Source organism: Tursiops truncatus, chromosome 19 (genome assembly GCF_011762595.2).
Source record: "Tursiops truncatus isolate mTurTru1 chromosome 19, mTurTru1.mat.Y, whole genome shotgun sequence".
In the NCBI taxonomy this organism is placed as follows: Eukaryota; Metazoa; Chordata; class Mammalia; order Artiodactyla; family Delphinidae; genus Tursiops; species Tursiops truncatus.
In genome coordinates, this window is record NC_047052.1 from 14,887,068 (window position 1) to 14,908,514 (window position 21,447).

Consider the following 21,447-nt stretch of genomic DNA (forward strand, 5'->3'; position numbering starts at 1 on the left):
GTAAAAGTGTAAACTGGTAGAACCTTTTTGGTGTTCCATTTAGAAGTATCTTTAAACATTAAAAATAAGCATTTCCTTTAACCCAGCAAAATCCCACTTCAGGAATTAACCCCGTAGAGATAAAGATGTTCATTTACAGCTTGTTTGTAGTAGACAAACAGGTCAGTAGATGGTACAGGGTACAGTCATACTACAGAATACAAGGTAGTAACTAGAAGAAATCATCAAGATATACATTTAAAAAGCAAAGTGTAGAACCATATTTATAAAATGACTCATTTATGTAAAAAGAAAACTCTAACTTTTTACATAGCAATAGGATGGGGAAGATTGCCAGAACATTTCGGGTGATTGCCTAGCGGGAGAAGAGTGGGGCGGAGAAGGCTGAAGGTGGGCTTTTACATTTAATATCCATAATTCTGTCTAGAGAGCCTAGATTGTTGTATTACTTGTGTAATTTTAAAAAGCAATTGAAAGAAAAAAGAAACAAGTTCAGTCACTTCTTTGCTATGTTTTTTGGCTTTCTCCTCCTATTTAATCCTGACGCTATGGTTTCCATGAGTCCTGTGACCTGGAATAGCTCCCTGCCGGACCCCCATGGCAACATGGAAGATTTGAGAGCTCATTTGGTAATTCACTTTCTGCCTTATGTGAAGTTGTGGCTCCTTAAATTAATTAAGGAGTCTTAAAATTCCTAAGGAGCAATCTTACAGGAGATGTGAAGGCTGGAAGTGCAAAACTGAGGGCTACAAAATTCAAGGGAAGGAATGACAACTGGTTGAAGGTTTGGGTTTCTGGCAGAGAGGCTGGGACTGTTACAGGGACCACCTGGGAGCTCCTGGTCTGAGTGGTCTGGTTTAAGTCCTACCTGACCGACGATCCTGCTGAGCTCCCCCTCCAATATCTTCACTCGGCACTCCAGTAACTCGATGCTGCTCAGGGAAGTCTGGTATTTATCCCTGTAGAGGTTTAAGCTCCTTTCTAGGGAGAGGATTTTGTCCCTGGCCAAGACGAGTTGCTCCTGGGCCAAATGGAGCTTCTCCCCTGTGTTCTCATTATGATTTCCTGTTTCCTCCTCATAGAGAATCACCTGTTGGTGTAGGAAAAAACAACAACACTGAACCCATAGAAGCATCTAACGAGGAAAGGCTATTGCTATAAGACCACATGCAGAGGAGTCTCATATCTTAACTAGAAACCCAGATGCAAAGAACAGGCCCAGCTCAGATCTAAAAACTACAATACATAAAATCAGAATGTTAATGATTAGAAATTTTTTTTTTAAGTTTGTCCTGTTTAGATGGTAAGCTTCTTAAAGGCAGGGACCATATCTATTTCTCATTCTGTCTGGTATGTAGTTAATTCAATAAGGACTTGTTAGTTGATTAATAAGAATGAATGTATAGCTCCATTTTTTAAGGGCTTAAAATGCCAGTATTCTTTCTTTCCTATGTATTCTCTAGAGGTCTAATTTAGAAAATGTGGAGCCCCTCGTGCACACAGGCCCATGTCAGCAAAGTTCCCTAGAGATAGTGGGGGAACATGACCCGAAGATCCTCTGGGATTTGCAGCATCCTTATTTAGGTTCTTTTTCTTCCTAATCAATTAATTAGTCAACCAACTGACAGATATTTATTGAATGCTCATGAACACTGTTTTGGGTGCTTAGGGGTATGTATACCTATATAACATAGGCTCCTCCCTCAAAGAATTTACAAACTCTTACAAATCGGGGAGAGATACGATTTAAAATTAGCAAACAACTGTTGAGTGAGCTAAATTATATAGCTTGAATTATATGTGTTGAAAAGTTAAGAGTAGGAGGGTCATCAGGAAGGCTTCATTTGGGTTCAAATAGTTCAGTAGAATTCAGACAGAACACATTTTATTGGTCTAAGCTAATATATTTGCTGCCTGTCATTTGAGATTCGTCTTGGGAGAAAATCATTTAGTTTGAGGTGTTTATTTGGTAAGGAAAAGAGGAAAGGAATATTTTATATTCAAACGTTTATAACGGAAGCTCATATCCCCTTGACACCCACCATCCCTTTGCATGCTAACCCCACTCCAACCACAAGCATCTTCAACTCTTTGCCTGAGCGTTGCTCTGGCCCCAGGAGTCCACTCAAGCAGAGGAGCAAGACAAGGCAAGTGACAAGCACTGGGGAGTTTAATACCCTCAGGTGCAACTCTCAACCAATGACTGGAGTGGTTGGCTGGGATCAATCTGAGGGGTGTTCTACATTATCTCCCAGAATTCTCCAGAGGGATTGAACCTCAGTTTCCCATAGCAGTGATCTTCTTGATTTTCTTTATGGGCTTCCTGCCTTTGTTTGACTCACTTCCCTATTCTCCCACCATGCTTCCTGGGATCACCTCCTGAATTGACTAGTACTTATATTCATCTCCTTAAGATCTGTTGTTGGGAAACCCAACATTAGACAGAAGTTTGATACTTCTGTGAACAAAATATTGGGGGAACTTGGCAGAATGCCTAAAGTAATTTTTCCAAAGTTTTCCCATTTTGTGACTGCTGCCTGCCGAATCCCACACCTTGACTTTATTTGGGACAATAGTGAGCCTCACTAAAACACTGCATTTCCTTGCCTTCCTAAGAACTAGCTGTAGCTATGTGACTAATTCTCGCCAATGGTATATAAGTGAAAGTGTTGTGTGCAGCTCCTGGGAAGTGTCCTTAAAAGGGAGGAGTGTGCCTTTCTCTCCCCACCCCACCTCCCACCCGATTATTTGGAATGAAGATGTGATGGTTGGAGCTCCAGCAGCTGTCTTAGGTGAACTAGAAAATGGAAGCCTTGGGCTGATGATGGTGGTGCTGAAAGACAGAACCCTATGTATCTGATGACACATGTAGTTACCATAACAGTCCTAGACTACCTCTCTCTGACCTTCTTTTATATGTCATAGAAATAAACTATCTTATTTAAGACACTATTACTATGGGGTTTTCTGTTATATGCAGCCAAATAGAATCCCAACTAATTCAGGGTGACTTTATCTAGGCTGGACTCTTGTTTAAGTTAAGATGAACCAGACAGTTTTAACACAGCCCTGCATTAGCTTTATTAAACCATGTTTTATGCTCACAGGCTTTGTCCCAGATTATATTATGTAGGATAACCTTTCTTTGTTCCTTTCCCTCCCAGTCCTTTTCAGCAAATTCTTATTGGCCATAATATTTCCTTTAAAAAAAATTCCATGTTCTTTAAGGCCCTTCATAAAACCCCTGGAGTTAGTTCTTAAAACAGCACCATTCAAGATAGCCCTTGGAATTTTATCTTTAAGGGCAGAGGAAGAAAATGCCAGAGGAGGCTGCCTGTCCCATTCCCTTTTTTTTTTTTTAATAAATGTATTTATTTATTTATGGCTGCATTGGGTCTTCGTTGCTGCGCACGGGCTTTCTCTAGTTGCGGCAAGCAGGGGCTGCTCTTTGTTGCGGTGTGAGGGCTTCTCATTGCGGTGGCTTCTCTTGTTGGTGGAGCACAGGCTCTAGGTGCGCGGGCTTCAGTAGTTGTGGCATGAAGGTTCAGTAGTTATGGCTCGCGGGCTCTAGAGAGCAGGCTCAGTAGTTGTGGCTCGCGGGCTCTAGTGCGCAGGCTCAATAGTTGCGCACGGGCTTAGGTGCTCCACGGCATGTGGGATCTTCCCGGACCAGAGCTCGAACCTGTGTCCCCTGCGTTGGCAGGTAGATTCTTAACCATTGAGCCACGAGGGAAGTCCCTGTCCCATTCCTTTGAACCCATGGTTTTACTACTGCCAGTGCTATCACTTCCCAACTGATTTTAGTTCTATGGTTTTGTTCTTTGGAATTTACTTGGGATTCTACAAGGATGATACTCTCTGGTTTAAAAAAAAATACTATCCTCGGACATGAATAGAAATGAATGTCCAGAATGTACTTAAGCTAAGTCTACGTGATCTAAAACTCTAGTCTGAAAAAAATGACTGATCTGGTGCTGTCAGCGATTGACTCAGACTCAGTGTCTTGTTATCTTATCAACTGTGCAAGTGCCAGGAATGTATATATGACCAAAACCTGATTTTTCTAAAAATGATTGACTTAATAGACCTTATACCTCCTTCATAACCCTCAGAGAACCAGAGTCTTTTGCATTTAAATTGCCATGGTAATAGAATGGAGATGATAAACCTACATGCACACCATACACATATATGTGCGTGCACACACACACCTCCCACACGTGTACACACATACCACATACCCCATGTGCATTAATACTGGAGCTTTCACCCAATTATGCCGTTCTGTTTAGTTCCCTCTGTTCAGCTTCAAAAAAAATCAAGACTTAAAGAGGGAAAGTTGATAAAACCTGCTCAAGATGTTGTGAAGCTCTTCTCTAAGTCCAATGCTTGCTTTCTAGTAGCTTTGGCCTGATTTCTGTAGGTACATGGGCATATGGGACATTTCCATAGTTACTTTATCTATACCTCATCTTCTTTCATCTTGCAGTGATGGTGGAGAATGACCAGGTCGGAAGTCTCCTTCTCCAGGATGGACTGATACTGCAGGAGGGAACAGTAAGAAGTCTGCAGCTCCTCGGTGCGAAACTCCAGTTCTTGCTGAAGGGCCAGCAACTTTTTCTTGAGCTGTTGGAGTTGTCTCAGATGACACTGTTTATTGGGCTCAAACTCCATGTGTGACTCCTCAAATGCTGACACTTGCTTCTTATCCTGTAATTGAGATCAAATATACAGAAAGGCTTTAGATTGTCACCAAGCAGGCATTCATTCTTTGATTTTTTTCATTTGTTCAACCATTCACATCCATCTATGCATCCATTTATCTTTTCATCTCCAGAGCACTTATTAAACATTTCACTCTATTCACAATTAAACATCACTTTGCACTTCCACTCTATGGGAAGGATTTAAAAGAAGGAAAAAACCATAGTTTCTTCCTACTATTTAGATCTACCATTCCTATTATGTAGGTCAGAAGAGAAAACATTCACATAAAGAACCTAGAGAGTAGTATAAAGATACACTCGATAATATGCTTATGTTTTGTCTTCACGTATAAAGATAACACAATCGACCTGGAAGGGAATGAATTTCTGGTTATGGTTCTTGGACTAAACTTGATTATTAAAAATGCCCAGATAAAAGGACAAACTCTTGGGGAAGTAGCTTTCTGGAATGCTGGGAAACGGGAGGCAGAGATATTGTTCAGGCACATCTGGGCACTGACTCTGTCTCCTTCTGAAGGCAGATGTGACCTTGCAGATGCTGAGTGTGTGTGTGTGTGTGCGCGTGTGTATGTGTGTGTGTGAGATCTCTCCCTGCCAGTCTACAATCAACCTGAAATGCTGCCACACCCCACCTACATTTTCATTCATTCATTCAATAAGCATATGTTGAACACCTACACTGTATCAGGTATTCTGCTAATAGGACACAACCCTGAGTTGTTTATTCTAGTACGATTGAGACCTTTGCACTGATGCTTCTATATTTTCTTGCCCAATATTCCTGGTTGAAATGGAGCAGGACCCTATGGTCCTCCCCTCCATGTGCTCTGCCTGCCTTTTGTCTGTAGAAAAACTTTAGCCAAAGAATAAGTTTTATCAGAGAAGTGAGAAAATGCAGAAGCAAAGTAAAGCAGTCAAACAAGACCCACTAATAATAGTTTAGTCATTAAACAAAGTCAAGGACATTTAGTTCCTCCTCAAGGGCTATAGATAATATTCTGAGCCATATCCCTTGAGTTGTCTTGTAGATACTGAAACCCCCAGGTGAAAAAAGTTAATTACATGATGACCAGACTGTAGCCATGACATAAGCTGCCACAATTCTGAGAAATGGGCTCAAAGAAATGGGAACAAACCCACCCTGCAACTGAAGATTAACTGTACTTAAAACAATCAAGATGACGCTGATCAGACCCACCGATGACCAATTTCAAGATGACTGTCAGGGCTGACTGTGCTGTTTCTGCATGCAGCCCCCTCCCTCCACATATACACCCCCGAAACTCCGCTTTAAAAGCTCTTGCCCACTGATTGTCAGTGGGGGGAGTCAGCCTTTGGATGTGAGTCTGCCCTCCTCCCCAGTTGCCAGCCTCTGAAATAAAGCAAAGTTTCCTTTTACCAACCTTGCGTCTCGAGTACTGGCTTTAGAGTAGCGAGCAGTCGGATCCTACTTTCAGTAACATGGTGACATGTGGAAGAGAGGGGGGTGAAGAGGGTGGCCTGTAGGCCCTCCTTAGCGCCCTTCTCTGCTTATTGTCTTCCTACTTAACACTTTCCTGGCATGTCCTTAATGTGGCATTTCATATTCTGCCTTGCATTGCAATGATCTCTGTGCATTTTATCTTTTAATTAGATTATAAATTCCCAAAGGGCAGGGGTTATGTCTCCTCCTATAGGGCCTAGATTATAGATTCATACACAGCTAGGAATTGAAGGAAAGAAAGAAACAAAATAGAGAATAAGCAATCTCATTGGCTCCCAAGAATTTGAGCTTGTAGCCTTGGCCTCATTAACAGAGTAATTTCAAAGTTTTTTAAAATAAACTTTTTTTAATTGTTTTATTGAAGTATTCTCTATATATCATAAAATTCAACTACTGTAAGTGTACAATTCAATGATTTGTAGCAAGTTTATAGAGTTGGGCAGCCATGATTGCAATCCAGTTTTGGAATGTTTCCATCGCCTTGAAAATTCCCTCATGCCCATTTGTCACTCCCATTGCTACCCCAGCTCCAGGCAACCACTAATCTGTTTTCTGCCTCTATGAATTTGCCCTTTTCAGACATTTCATATAAGTGGAATTGTATAATATGTCATATTTTGTGTCTGGCTTCTTTCACTTAGCATAATGTTTTCGAGGTTCATCCAGGCTGTAGCAAGAATCAGGATTCTGTTCTGAATACTGATTTTTACTGCTGAATAGTATGAATATACCATATTTTGTTTATCTGTTCACCAGTTAATAGATAGCTGGATTGCTTCGGTTTCTATTATGAGTAATGCTGCTATGAACATTAACATGGTAGCTATTGTGTGAATATATTTTCATTTAGTTAATTTGTTTAGCAAATATTAAGGGAATACCAGCTATGTGCCAAGCACTCGACTAGGCAATGGGGATACAGAAGTATATAAAACAGAATCTCTGCCTTCAAGAATTTTGCATCTACTGGGGGGAATGTGTGGAGGAAGAGAGAGACAGAGAGAGGGAATGAGAGAGAGAGAGAGAGAGAGAGAGAGAGAGAGAGGTAGCAAATTACAGAAGTAAGTTATGTAGTTTATTAAGAGGAAAAAGTGCTGTGGAGGAGAGTAAAGCAGGGGAGGGAGATGAGGAATGCCAGGATGGAGGAAGTTGTAATTTTGAATTAATTTTGTTTTCATGGAAGATCGCTTTGAGAAGGTGACATCTGAGTCCAGACTTGGAGGAGGCAGGGAAGGAGCCTGGTGGGAATCTACAACAGGAACACTCCAGTGAGAGGTAACAGCAGGCGCTAAGGCCTGGAGGTGGGAGGTGCCTGGTGGTGTTTGAGAAGCCACTTTGTTCTGGCTGGAGCAGAGACAGTAAGCGGGAGAACAGTACCAGATGAGGTGAGAAAGGAAAGGGAGGTGAGGTCCTCTAGGACCATGTAGGCCTTTCTGAAAATTTTAACTTTTCCTTTTAGGGAGGTGAAAGGCCAGTGGAGTGTACTGAGCAGAGAAGTGATGTGATCTCCTGTAGATGTCACAAAGGACACACTGGCTGTTAGACTGAAAATGAACTGTAGGGAGCCAAAGATAGAAGCAGGGAGACCAGCGTGGAGGCTACTGCAAGAATCCAGGTGAGAAGTGACAGCGGCATGGACCAAGGGAGGAGTTGGGAGAGATGGCTGGATTTTAGATGTATATTTGAAAGTAGACTCCACAGGATTTGCTTCTGCGTTAGATGTGGGATGGTGGGAGATAATGGTCATACAAGGCAGGATAACTCCATGGTTTTGCTCTGAGTAACTGGAGAGATGGAGTGTTAAAGAGATTAATTCAGTAAGAGCTGGGACCCAAAAGAGAGAAACTCTTCTGTAGTGAGAGTGGGTGGAGACAGCACAGATAAGATCAGAGAGGCTGATCAGCCCAGTTCAGAGCCAGAAAGACAACAGCTGACTGTGTCAGTTCAATCTGAAAGAGAAAACAGAAAATGCACCACAATGGTCACCAGGCAAAAAAAATCCCAGGCAAAGACAAGCTGAACCCTTGGCCTGAGAGAATTCTTTCCTAGGCCAAACAAAGCTGAATTTTGTATTTACTCTGTGTAGCTACAATTGCCAACGTTTATAATAAATGTTTTTAGTTAAGTGCTTTCATTCTTTTCAAGATAAGAATTGTGCTATTCTTACAACTCATCTGTGAATGAGGTTCAGAGAGAAGGGACTTGGAAGCGGGGTGTGTGTGTGTGTGTGTGTGTGTGTCTGTGTGTGTGCTCAGGTGTGCATGCACAGAAACATATATGGGGGAGGTTCTCAAGAGACCAAGTCCTCTGTCTATACAGGTAAACTGTGGGGTGGGGAGCTAATTGGAAAAAGACATGGTCGCGAATAAGTACTTAATGTGGGTAGAACTAAAGCAAAGGAGTGAACATCTGGTGTATGGTTACTGCAGAAGGGCTTATTTTAGTAAAGCTAATACCCAATAAAATCCTTACCAAATTTTGCTCCAATCCTGTTTCTCTTGGCTTTGTTGACAGTGACTTGATCTCTGAAAATTAAGAAACAGGATTCCTGGTCCTTCTAGTGCTTGTGTGCAAGTATTGATTTGGACCTGCCTCTCCACTGCTGGATGTGTATGACCCAGTTGAAAACTGACTAGTCTCCTCATTATATTCTTTCTCTGCTTCCCCTTATTTCATTACCCAAAAGAATAAGAGAAATGCTCTTCTTTTAAAGAAGCCAAACTCTTTCCTTAGGGCTTCCCCTCCAAGTACATCATCTATACTTTGGTGTGTTCATAATTGTTCTTTGACTTTAAAGCCTCCTGTGGGTAAAGAATGTCCTTTCCTAGTATAAAGCTTAGTAACCTGGCAGTGATACTGGGGAACTGCTAATCATCTCTTCCTCAGAGGACATGTTAAAACTTCTGGGTTTAATTTTGGTTTGAGGTAATATAAGAGACCAACCAGATGATGAGAGTTCGCTAAAATCTTTCAGTACAGGGCAAAGGTAGTACCTGATCTAATTTGCCTGCTTATAAAGATCCAAGAACTGCTCATACCTGCAGAGAAACTAGAGTTTTCTTGGATGAGGATTAAACATTTGCACACTGTAGATACCTATGGGCTTAGGAATCAAATTTCAAAGACTTGGAGAAATGCCTAGACTTATCTGAGACCTATTAAATTTCTACTTATTTATCCTTAAGTATTCAAAAGATTATTTTCTTAATTCTACATGAATAGAAAATGACACACTATGGATTAAGCCTGAATTTCACTTACATTTGTACCAAAAAGCAGTGTCACAAAGGCATCAATGAATTTTCTACTGCTTCTTTGTCTTCTTTTTTAAAAAAGTTTTCTTTAGAGTGAAGACATAGATATTTTACTAGATTCTGCTTTGACCTTTAAACTGAGATCTGGAGAAAATGAGCAAGTTGGAAATAATCTCATGGAAGTAAGATTAGTTCCTAAAATGGCCATCCGGGGTTGGACGTGATTCCGGAGGCCATCTGGTCTACCAGTGTTTCTCAGATAGATTTCTGTCCAGGCCTCAGTTGTCTTAAAAGATAGAGACTTGGCCACCTGTAGGAACTGTTGCCATATTTAGACTACTTTTCAGCCCTACTTATGGTCAAAGAGATTATAGCTACTGCTCCCTCCTTGCCTGTGTGGCCACTTGATCACAGAAGAAAATTAATTGGCCTGGCACGATTCGTCTTTTGAAAACTCATGTTGGTTTCCACCCAATACTTTGTGCTTTTCAAGTTGATGCTAATTGATTGATGTTAAGTTCTATATTTTCCCTGATATTGAAGTTAAGCGGACAGGTCTATAATTACCGGGATTGTCCTTTTTCCCTTTTTAAAAAGATGAGCACTGCATTTACCCTTTTTCAGTCTACAGGGACTTTCTTTATCCCCTTGAGTTCTCAAAAATAATCGCTAGCAGCTATGTAATAACACCGGCCAATTCCTTAAGTACTCTTTATTTATTTATTTATTTTGGCTGCGTTGGGTCTTATTTTTTTTTTAACATCTTTATTGGAGTATAATTGCTTTACAATGGTGTGTTAGTTTCTGCTGTATAACAAAGTGAATCAGTTATACATATACATATGTTCCCATATCTCTTCCCTCTTGCGTCTCCCTCCCTCCCACCCCTCTAGGTGGTCACAAACCACCTAGCTGATCTCCCTGTGCTGTGCGGCTACTTCTCTTCGAAGTATGTCATCAGGCCCTGCTGCTTTACCTAAAGCCGGCTTTTCAAAATACTTTTAAACCATTTTATTCTCTCTCCTAGTTTGCGCTGACTCTTCTGTTCAGGTTAGCATTGCTCTGAAAACTGAATCCCTGATAATTTTTATTTTTCTTCATTTAAGAGGAAAAGCCCCATCTTTTCCCAGTCATTGTCAGAACTTCTTTCCCTATTTTTGAGGTAGGAAGTGAGATATTTCCCATGTAAGCCTGGTTTAGCCTTATATCACTAGATAGGTTCACCTATTACTTTTTATATCTTCTACAAATTGCATTTCTTGTACTTTCTTATATTGGTAGAGTGTAGAACTGTGTGTTTCAGTGACATCCATTTCTTCTGGACACATCTTCATGGTTTAGACATTTTTCTTATCAGTGATCTCTATTTACAAGAGATTCACTTAAAAAAAAAAAAACCCTCTTTATTTTGGAATAATTTTAGATTTACAGAAAAATTCCAAAAGTAGTACAGAATGTTCCCATATACTCTTCACTCACCTTCCCCTAATGTTAGCATTTTACATAACCATGGTACATTTGTCCAACTAGGAAGTTAACATTGGTAAATTGCTATTACCTATACTACATAGTTTATTTGGATTTTATCAGTTCTTCTACTATTTTTTTTTCTGTTCCAGGAGCCAATCCTAGATCCCACATTGCATTTAGCAATTTCTCTTAAAGTTTTTTTATTCCCAATCGTTCAAAATGATATCTTTGTGTGATAATTTCCATCGAGTGTATTAAATCTTTATATATTCAATGAATTACTTTTATCTGCAGAAATCAAATTTCTTACAGTTTTCTGTTAAAAATAATTCCTCAGTCCACTGCAAAGATGAGTTTGGCAATCCAAACTCTACTGAATATCAGGGTATTCTCTCCATGCCACCACCGGGGCCAAAGGAGCCTGGGAAACTGCTCTTTTTCTGGTTTCATCATCGTTTTACTATGATATCTCTGTTGTCCTTTTCTCCTTTCACTTTAATGGAGGCACTTTTGATACATGAGCAGGGCTGGGACTAGAGTGAGGCAAGTGATGTGCAAATTTAAAGGAGGCATTCAGTCTCAGGGTTGGCACTTTTTGTACCCTAGGCACCTCACTTGGTTTTCCCTAGGCACAGCTCTCTCTGTTCGTGGGATCTGGAGCACAACGTATTCTTGATTTACAAGGTCACCTACCCTCTGCCTGCCACTCCTTTAGTTACACATAACATCTGATATAATATTTTGATTTTTTCACACAACTGTGTCCTGAACTATGACCTCCTGCTTATTTCTCCAGCTCCTTGTCAGATATTAGTCAAAATTTCAGAAAGTCTTGGGTTCCCCCTTTGTTCCCATATTATATTTCCTGGTGGAAGGCAGATCTTGCATGATTTTCTGAGTAGATGAGTGTTACATCTACATCTAATTGTGTATTTGTATTCGTAGTCTGCAATTTAAATTCTGCACTAAGTGCTGGGGAAAAAAGAGCATGTTTTAAAGCTTGCTTCAAGCTGTTCGACCTTCTTCTGGGCAATTAGAATAAAAATGTGACAATACCTTTCTCCCTCCAAGTTGCCAGGTACATTTATTTGCCACATGGCTTTCCCTGACTGGGGGAATAAATAAACTTGCAACAGCAATGGTGAAAATATCTTAAAATGTTGGAAGAAAATAAATTATGGTAATATTCTTCCTGGGATCCATTTAGGAAAACCAATGGATTTTTCTATATTTGTGACTTCCTACAGAAAGGACAGTAGTGCTCAGTAAGACAAGGTAGAATTATTTTGTTGTTAGCATTTTTAGGGCATTGCAGAGGAATAATTTGTAGTTCTTATAGGGAGGTGGTAAGTCCCGGGAGAACTCTAACAGACACAATTAAGAGAGACCAGGTCCTTGACTGCAAATGTTGAAGATGATGGTGATGGTTTACACAGCACCTAAGATGCTAACTTGGAGGTCTAACAACAGGTCTGTGCAACAAGTACCTGCCTTATGTTTGCCAAGGACTCAAGTCCCTAAGCAGAAATGAAGACTGCAAGTTAGGAGTTCTTGGCAACCCAAAGTGTTTACAGAGCTATGGGAAAATATCTCCCAGCTGGCTCCCCAGCTTGTGTGGAAAAATTTAGAGGCTGGCTTAAAGAGTTTAGAGCTAGAGTCTCCAAGGGAGAAAACCTCAGGGTGAAATGAAGTTGCCTCAGCTGATGAACTGCCTAGGCTATGGATAAGTATTAGTTCAAAATCACAGTCTCAAGAAAGATGATCATGCCAGGAGGTCCTCCTGTTCAGGACAGGTGTTACTGACTATCTTGGCTCGGGCACCTCTGGAAGCAAGTCCTATGGCAAGGAACCAGACGTCAAGTAGCAGCTTATGTGGAAGGTGATTTTAGGAAACTCAGGTAGGGGGAGCGGGGAAATGAACAAGGCAGGGAAGGAAACTGTGAAAGGGTGTGTTACCAACCTAGTTAGCACTGTTGGGCAACTGATGCTGGGCCCCACTGAGGAACTCTGGGACAGAGCAAAGAGCATGCCTGGAGTTATCTCCAGTGAGATAGGGCAAGGGAGATAGGTTATTTAATCAACCATCTACCCATCAGTCATTGGTTGAGGGCTGCTTCTAGGGGTATTAACTCTTCTGTACTTCACCTTGTCCTATGATTGGGTTCTTGCTTCCAGAAGAAAAGCTTGTAGGCAGAGAGCTGCAGGTGTGGCAATAAAGAGCTCCTGCTGCACCGATAGGAAGTGACACCTTGGAGCAAGTGGGATGGTTGTTATTTTCATGGGTGATTTAGAAGTTTGTCTAAAATCCATTAAGAGATGCTACTCTCTTTATATAACTATGATCTGGTCTTTTCAGGGCAATGGGCCTCAGATGCTGCAAAGCCAGGTGTGAAAGGCCAGATAAGGAAAAGACAGAGGCTCAGATGTAGATGACCTTGGAGATAGCTAGATGGAAAAATTCTGAGGGCAGGGATGGCATTTGTGTGTGTGTGTGTGTGTGTGTGTGTGTGTGTGTGTGTGTGTGTGTTAGGGTGTGTGTGTTTAATTCTTTCTCATTGCTTGCTCAATAAATGCTCTTGAATGACCAGTGGAAGAACTTTCTATTATTGGTCCTGCCCAAGGGGGCAGAGGTGGAAGCGGAGGGGGCAGAGGTGGGAAACGGATGTTGAAGCCCTTACGTGGCCGCTATCCATCATCTCCTCCTCCACACAGAGCTGAGTCTCCTGCAGGGTCTTCCCCTGTCTCTTGCAGACATCGTGTAGATTCTTGATGTCAGCTTGCAGGCTCAAGAGCTTGCTGTTCAGGCTGCTCACTTCTCTGTCTCTCTCCCCCGCCTCAGCAGTCAGAAAAACAAAAGCATCAATTATGAACTATCAAGAAAATGCTTCCTTTCATTCACTGGTTGACAGAGACTTTAAATTTGCTGGAAATTTGTCCATCAACCCTTAGCTGTCATTACTCATCCAGCGTAATGTTTACACAGTATCCATTTGTGAGGTGTCTGGGTGCTCTGCATTATTCAGACAATTACTTATTTACATTAATTAATCTTCACCCACTACTGTGGGTGCATCATAGACGCTTCCCCTGCTTTTCAAGAGAAAGTCAGTGCCTAGAATAATTTCAGGTACCTAGTGGACTGTCTATAAATATTAATGGCTCTGTCACTGATGAGATGAACATAGTGAGATGTCAAATGGACTTGTCAAGACTACTGTGAATCAGTGATGGAGTTGATGTGGCTTCTGAAAAGTCTCTTAACTTTCCCTTCTACCCACTAAACCGAAGACCTCCCTCACCTATAAACCTAGTGCTTTTCTTTGGAGACGTACCCCAATGGGAATAAAAGTAAAATCTCTGGGCTGATTGCACAAGATCCCTGTCTTTGATTATGAGAGAAAAAGATTTGTTAATTACTGCTAGGTCAGATGGAAATTAGTGATCAAGATCAAAATAGAGAATGGGGAGCATAGCGGCTTGGGTGGGCTTGGGGGTGTACAGCTGTGGGAAGAGGGTGGGTGCCCTGTCATAGAGGACGCCACCTTCCACTCCCAGTGTTGTGGGTGACAACGGTGTAAAAAGAAATTAGCAAGAAGCCCTCTGTGAACCTGTCCAGTGCTTGAGTCCTATCACCGTGCAAACCTTTTGTAACGCTCTTGAGGGCAAGCACTACCACCTCCAAGTTTTAGATATTGGAACTGTGACTGGTGCTTTTATAGTAGGTGCTTGCTTATGTTAAATTACCCAGAGCAGCCTCTTTGGTGAGGATTCATGGCATCTATTCAAGAAACACTCCCAAGAGAAATCAGCAAGGAGGTGGGGGAAGCAGGACAGGGAAGAGAAAGAAACCGAGCAAGGGCACAATTTCAGACAAAGTTTTGCGGGAGTGGCTTCAGCCTAATTCCACAGGAAACTCCGGAGTGTAAGTTACACCTCAGAATCTGTCCTGCTTAGATGCAATGAAAGCTGGGCTGTCAGCCTCAGCATCAGCCAGTCAATGGCTAAGGGCTGCCTCATGGGACGTAAGCTCCCAAGGACTTCCAGCTTTCTGCTCTTATGAGCAAAGTGAACCCAAAAGCCCAAGGGCAATTCTTCTAAGAGAGTTGCAGGTGCAAAAGCACACAGAAGCCATGAGTGCACAGAAATGGCAAAGTGATCCAAGTGACAGTGTCCAAAGTCCCACAGGTGGTTAGCAGCAGAATGAGGAGAGCTCTGCTCTCCTGACCCTGCAGCCAGTGCTCTGCCACCATGTCCCACTGACTGCACTGGCTTCTTAAATATATGAGCTATATAACGCACACTCCTGGGGTAGCCGGAGACCTGATATGGACATCATAAATCAAGCCTACTGGACAGGTCAGTTTAAGAGACCTCTGCACAAGGCCGGGGAGGTGGGGTGGACAGAGAATAACCACGAGAATCCTACACGGCAATGTCAGAGTATTCGGAATTCAGAAGGTTTCCCAGAAGTGCCGCTGTCTCAGCTGATTTATGCCTTCATTTCCATTTAGTACCTGGATTTTTTTAAAACCACTTTACAGTTTAATTAGGTTAACGGTGTGGCTCTGTCATTAAAAGCATTTCATTATCTCAAAACTCTCCCTCTTCCTCTCTTGCTCCTGTCCCTTGTTCCCCACTTTCTGAAAAATAACAGTGCATGTCAACTGCCCCAAGCATGTAATTACCATTAAGACAATTACCAGGGACTCTCTTAAGAGAATATGTGTAGAGCAGCTAAAAAATGGTGTACCGACACTGCTCTCTAAATAGAAAACAAAATCCTTGACCTGACAAGGAGCAGCAGTTTGATTCTAGTGCTTTAAATCCCTTTTCTCATAACCGCCATACTGGGAATAGAGTATGGAGGCTCACGGGAGTGGGGTCCTTGGGATCCCCTCCCCCCTTGCCACAGGACTGTCTTTCGCATCTATGAGCAGATAAGGTGACAATACAATGCCTACTCTATGGAAGTGTCAAATGCCCTATACTCTTGCCTTGATGCTGAATATATGCATCCTAAGGTGAGGGCCATGTCACCAGATTGTTGCATATGTTGCACACTGAGGACTTATTAACAAAGTACCAGTGATATACAACTTGAGCCTCTCTATGTTAAAAGCTCAATGCCCTCTCTCTCAGGCCAATTAAAAGAAAGCCCACTCCTTCTAGTTTTAGATGTCCCCTGAGCAGTAGGCCTGCTAGCCCAATATTGTTGCACCACTAGGGTTTCAGAATTGGATCTTTAATGTAGATGATCTCATCTAATTTGGACATTAGCATTGACTCAGAGTCTCTGAGGCAATTTCTTTGAGGTTTGGAATAAATAATCCTTTCTTTGAGGATGCCCTAAACCAGCTGAATAACAAATGTATTTTGCTGGATGTCAAATGAAATTTGCTTTTGAAATCAGAACCTAACCATTCACTCCTGAAGGCCAAATTACACAAGGGTTTTTATTCATCAGAACAGAATGAAAACCCTGGGAGAGTAATAAGGTGATTTCCATGAACCATGTATTACTTTTACTGTAGGTAGTTGTAAGAAGAGGCTGTGCTCACCTCAGAACTCCATAAAGGCAAGTGTTTCTGAGGTTCCAGTAAACTTAATTTCTTGCTAATATTGTGCACAGAGGTCACTGTACACTATTTCTAATCTTATGTACTTTATGAACGCTAAATTCCAGGCAGATGCCTTTTGAGTATCAATATGCAGTAGGAATTGATTTAATCTGACATTTCATCATTCAAAGCTCTGTAACCAGTACTGGGGCATGAGAAGAACTGAGAGTCTAATGCTGACCCTCAGGCACCATCTGATCCTGTCCTAGATCTGAAGTCTTCAACAACGGCCGAAATCACAAGCCTCCACTGCTAGGTGAGTTTCACTTACATAAGCTGTGCACTTAGATACAGGCATTACCTCGACAATGTTGTGGGTGTGCTTCCAGACCACTGAGATAAAGCAAATATCATAGTAAATCAAGTCACACAAATTTTCTGGTTTCCCAGTGCATATAGAAGTTATGTTTTCACTATACTGTAGTCTATTAAGTTTGCAAAAGCATTATAGCTAAAAAATTACATACCTTAATTTAAAAATACTTTATTGCTAAAAAATGGTAACCATCATCTGAACCTTTAGTGAGTCGCAATCTTTTTGCAAAAGTAACATCAAAGATCACTGATTAACAACATTGTAAAGCAACTATACTCCAATAAAAATTTTAAAAAGGTCACTGATCAAAGATCACCATAACAAATATAATAATGAAAAAGTTTGAAATAGTGCAAGAATTACCAAAATGTGACACAGAGACACAAAGTGAGCAAATGCTATTGAAAATGGCGTCGATACATATATACACTACCAAACGTAAAATAGATAGCTAGTGGGAAGCAGCCGCATAGCACAGGGAGATCAGCTTGGTGCTCTGTGACCACCTAGAGGGGTGGGATAGGGAGGATGGGAGGCAGGGAGACGCAAGAGGGAAGAGATATGGGAACATATGTATATGTGTAACTGATTCGCTTTGTTATACAGCAGAAACTAACACACCATTGTAAAGCAATTATATTCCAATAAAGATGTTAAAAAAGAAAATGGTGTCGATAGACTTGCTCGACATAGGGTTGCCACAAACCTTCAATTTGTAAAAAGTGTAATATTTGTGGAGTGCAATAAAGTGAAGCTCAATACAACGATGTGTGCCTGTACCCAGTTTTGCTTATATGGGGGTGGAACCTGGTCACTCGATTTGAAGTCACGTGACATGTGCAGCAGCTACCAACCACAGGCAAAATGGTGAGTGCTGAGGCTACAGTTGCTACCAGACGCATGATAGTGATTGGAAAATAGGTTATTTACTGAAGCAAATTTTCTGTACTGATTAAAGGGTCTTTTTTCAAAGAGCATGCCTTCTTGAACATGTATTTCAAAGGCCAGGAAGAAATTTTGCTCTAGGCTTCAAAATACTGACAGATAGTCTCATGCTGCTTCTTGTGGGGAGCTGATCTTAAACTGAAGCTTGTGATTCAGTAGCACTCTCAGGCCCTAGAAGCATTACCAAGATTCAAGATGGCAGCATTTCCCAGGATTTGGCACTTGAACAAGAAAGCTTGGTGGCACTTTCGAGAGTAATACTGGAGTCCACCAACAATACCATAAAATTCATCATCTTTGGGAAATTACCTTTGTGAGGATAAGGACAAGTCTTCAATAAACAATGGAAAACCACCTTTAGCCACGACTACCATTCAAAACATATCAGTTTCTAGTGAGACTTATGTTTTAAAAAGCAGGAAATCTGGGCTTCCCTCGTGGTGCAGTGGTTAAGAATCTGCCTGCCACTTCTAGGGGACACGGGTTCTATCCGTGGTCCAGGAAGATCCCACATGCCGTGGAGCAGCTGAGCCCGAGCACCCCAACTACTGAGCCTGTGCTCTGGAGCCCGCGAGCCACAACTACTGAAGCCTGTGTGCCTACAGCCCGTGTTCCGCAACAAGAGAAGCCACGACAGTGAGAAGCCCGTGCACTGAAACGAAGAGTAGCCCCCTCTCACCGCAACTAGAGAAAGCCCATGCACAGAAACGAAGACCCAACGCAGCCCAAAATAAATAAATAAATTTAAAAAAAGAAAAAGCAGGAAATCTTTTGTTCTACCAACAATTTTAGTTTTTAAATTTATTTATTTTTAACATCTTTATTGGAGTATAATTGCTTTACAATGGTGTGTTAGTTTCTGCTGTATAACAAAGTGAATCAGTTACACATATACATATGTTCCCATATCTCTTCCCTCTTGTGTCTCCCTCCCTCCCACCCTCCCTATCCCACCCCTCTAGGTGGTCACAAAGCACCAAGCTGATCTCCCTGTGCTATGTGGCTGCTTGCCACTAGCTATCTATTTTACATTAAAAGCAGGAAATCTTAAAAATTAACATTGCTACAGGAAGTTTTACAGTTTACTTGTTTAATAAGAGTTTAAAATTATCTACAGTAAATTCAAACATTCTTATTGATATTACTAACTTGATTCCTGAGCTTGCTTTTCCATCTATAAAAACATTACAGGGCATCCCTGGTGGCGCAGTGGTTGAGAGTCCACCTGCCAATGCAGGGGACGTGGGTTCGTGCCCTGGTCCGGGAAGATCCCACATGCCGCAGAGAGACTGGGCCCGTGAGCCATGGCCACTGAGCCTGCGCGTCCGGAGCCTGTGCTCCGCAACGGGAGAGGCCGCAACAGTGAGAGGCCCACATACCGCAAAAAAAAAAAAAAATTACAGTTTTTGTTTACTTGTGATGGGAATTAATGGGCACTTACATGAGGTTTTGCCTGTGAGCAAAAATTTTGGAGCCAATTATGTTCATATAGTGAAGACTGAGTATATTTCATTGTGTTCTAAATTCTTTAAAAATTGGCACACTGTACAAAGTATATGGCTTAGGATACACATGGCATATGGCAGGTGGTCCACCACCTTTGGAAGATGGGCCAATTCTTGTTGGTACTTGGGCAACTGCCACATAGTTTTCTCCATCATATCATATCCTTGGAGAAATTATTTCACTAGAAAGTAACCTCCACAAGAACAGGGATCTTTGTCGATTTTGTCCACTGATTTATCCCCAGGCCCTAGAACAATGCCTGGCACAGTGAAGGTGCCCCAGAGATATCAGCTGAATGAAGAAATGCCCTTCTAGAAAATCCATACCAGATCCTCGTTCCCTGCAGAACTTTCAGTGAATCCTCAATGGCTCCCACTAGTAATCCAGCAGGAAAGGAGCTGAAACACCTCTTTTAGAAGCTGCTGACCTCTTGGTAGGAGGTCTGTTAAAAAGCATATGTCATGTGGGACAACCCTATACTAACCAAAACATCCCCTTTAAGTCCTTTCTGGAACAAGTCAGGGAATACATAAACACAGTTTGACCAAAATAACACAGTTTGACCAAACAGAGCACTCCGTTTCCATATCATTCCAGATAAAGAGAAAATGTCGGCAACAATATTTAATAAGTGCTTAAGCCCCAAGCACTGGTGTTTTACATGCAGTATCTTACTTAATCCTCACAGCAAGCCTTTGAAATAGGTGCTCATTATTCATATTTTCTAGGTAAGGCAAAGGAAGCTCAGAGAGGGTAAGTAACATGCCCAATATCACACCGCTATTAGATATGGACCCAGACTCACCTAGCTCAAGTCTGGGCTTTTAAATGTCATGCTTTGCTGTCCACCTCTGTCTGTGACATGTTGGGATGTTGTTATTGGAATTTTGAATCATGAAACTGGAAAAGATGTCCCTTGTAGCAAAGTTTCAACTCTACGTACATAGAGGAGTGAGGATGCTTACCTCATCTTTCATTTGCTGGGTACCTCTCAATTCTCCTTTAAGCTTTAGCATTTCCTGAGCTTTGTTATAAACCTGAAAAAGTCCAAGAATTTAAGATGGAAAAAGCATAAATGAGTCTGGCCCTTTAAAGATTTTCCCACCTGGATGTGTACTCTGAGCAGGGAGTTTGGAAAAATTTCCGAACTGTTAGCAATACCTACTTGCCTACCCATCTGTTGTGTTTTCAAAAGTGTGTTAAAGCCTTTGCTAGGAAGACAGGACCGTGGTTTTACATCTTTTCCGAAAAATCACCACTTGGTAGGCTAAATAGTTTCTGAACACATCTTTCTTGGAAAGTAAAAGGGCTGAAATGATTTTACTTTCTAGATTTCTAAGTATTCAATGGCTCAAATATAGTTAACTACTAATTATGAATCAAATGGGATGTGCACACCAACTTCATTCTCATGATAACCCTGGTAGGTAGATACTATTACTGTCCCCATTTTACAGAGGAGGAAACTGAAGTCCAGAGAGGCTAAGTGACTTACCCAAGGCCAGGGAGGCTCTCTTACTACTCCATGGGGAGCTTCCCTTCCATAATTTCTAACTATTAATTTGGAAATATATGATAATGTGATTTTTTTGCAGCATCAAGTTACTGTAATGTTGGTGCTTGTAAAGTTAGGAAACTTGTAAAGTGCTGAGAATTATCTAAATAAAAAGCCTCAAAGAAAACCAAAGATTTGTGCACATGTATGTGTGTAAGTATAGGATGACACATTTGAAGTCATAATGCACTGCACTTATTAAAACAATCTAATTCATTATGTTTTAAACTCTAAGACCAGAGGAAATTTCCACCAAGCACTTACCTGCAGAATAGTTCCAAGAATGAGAAGCTATCAAAATACTCATTCTTTGTAGTGAACCACATCCCTAATGTAAGCCAAGAGGAAGCAAGATTGCTGGTGAGAATTTGGAATGTTTTATGGGGTTGTATTCTGATCTGCTGCATTGTTTACCCTCTTATGTCTTCATGCAGAGAGATGCATCATGGGAATGGTGATGTAGCTTGGGCTTACCCAGTAGGGAGAGGCTAGGTGATGTTGCAGTAACAAACAATCCACAAATCTCAGGGACTTAAAACCATGAAGGTTTATTTTTCATTTGTGCTGCACGTC

General features: G+C 41.4%; 1 protein-coding gene across 1 annotated transcript in view; it reads right to left on the reverse strand.

Moving 5' to 3' along the window:
• Nucleotides 1–21,447, reverse strand: part of PMFBP1 (polyamine modulated factor 1 binding protein 1) — a 52,279-nt gene that overhangs the window by 21,864 nt on the left and 8,968 nt on the right. Inside the window, exons 3-6 of the mRNA XM_073796850.1 lie at nucleotides 20,285–20,356; nucleotides 13,613–13,768; nucleotides 4,468–4,710; nucleotides 869–1,090 (exon numbers count right to left, since the gene is read on the reverse strand). Coding sequence (XP_073652951.1) covers nucleotides 869–1,090; nucleotides 4,468–4,710; nucleotides 13,613–13,768; nucleotides 20,285–20,335 — 672 coding nt within the window. The 5' untranslated portion in view covers nucleotides 20,336–20,356. The remainder of the gene's footprint in view (nucleotides 1–868; nucleotides 1,091–4,467; nucleotides 4,711–13,612; nucleotides 13,769–20,284; nucleotides 20,357–21,447) is intronic.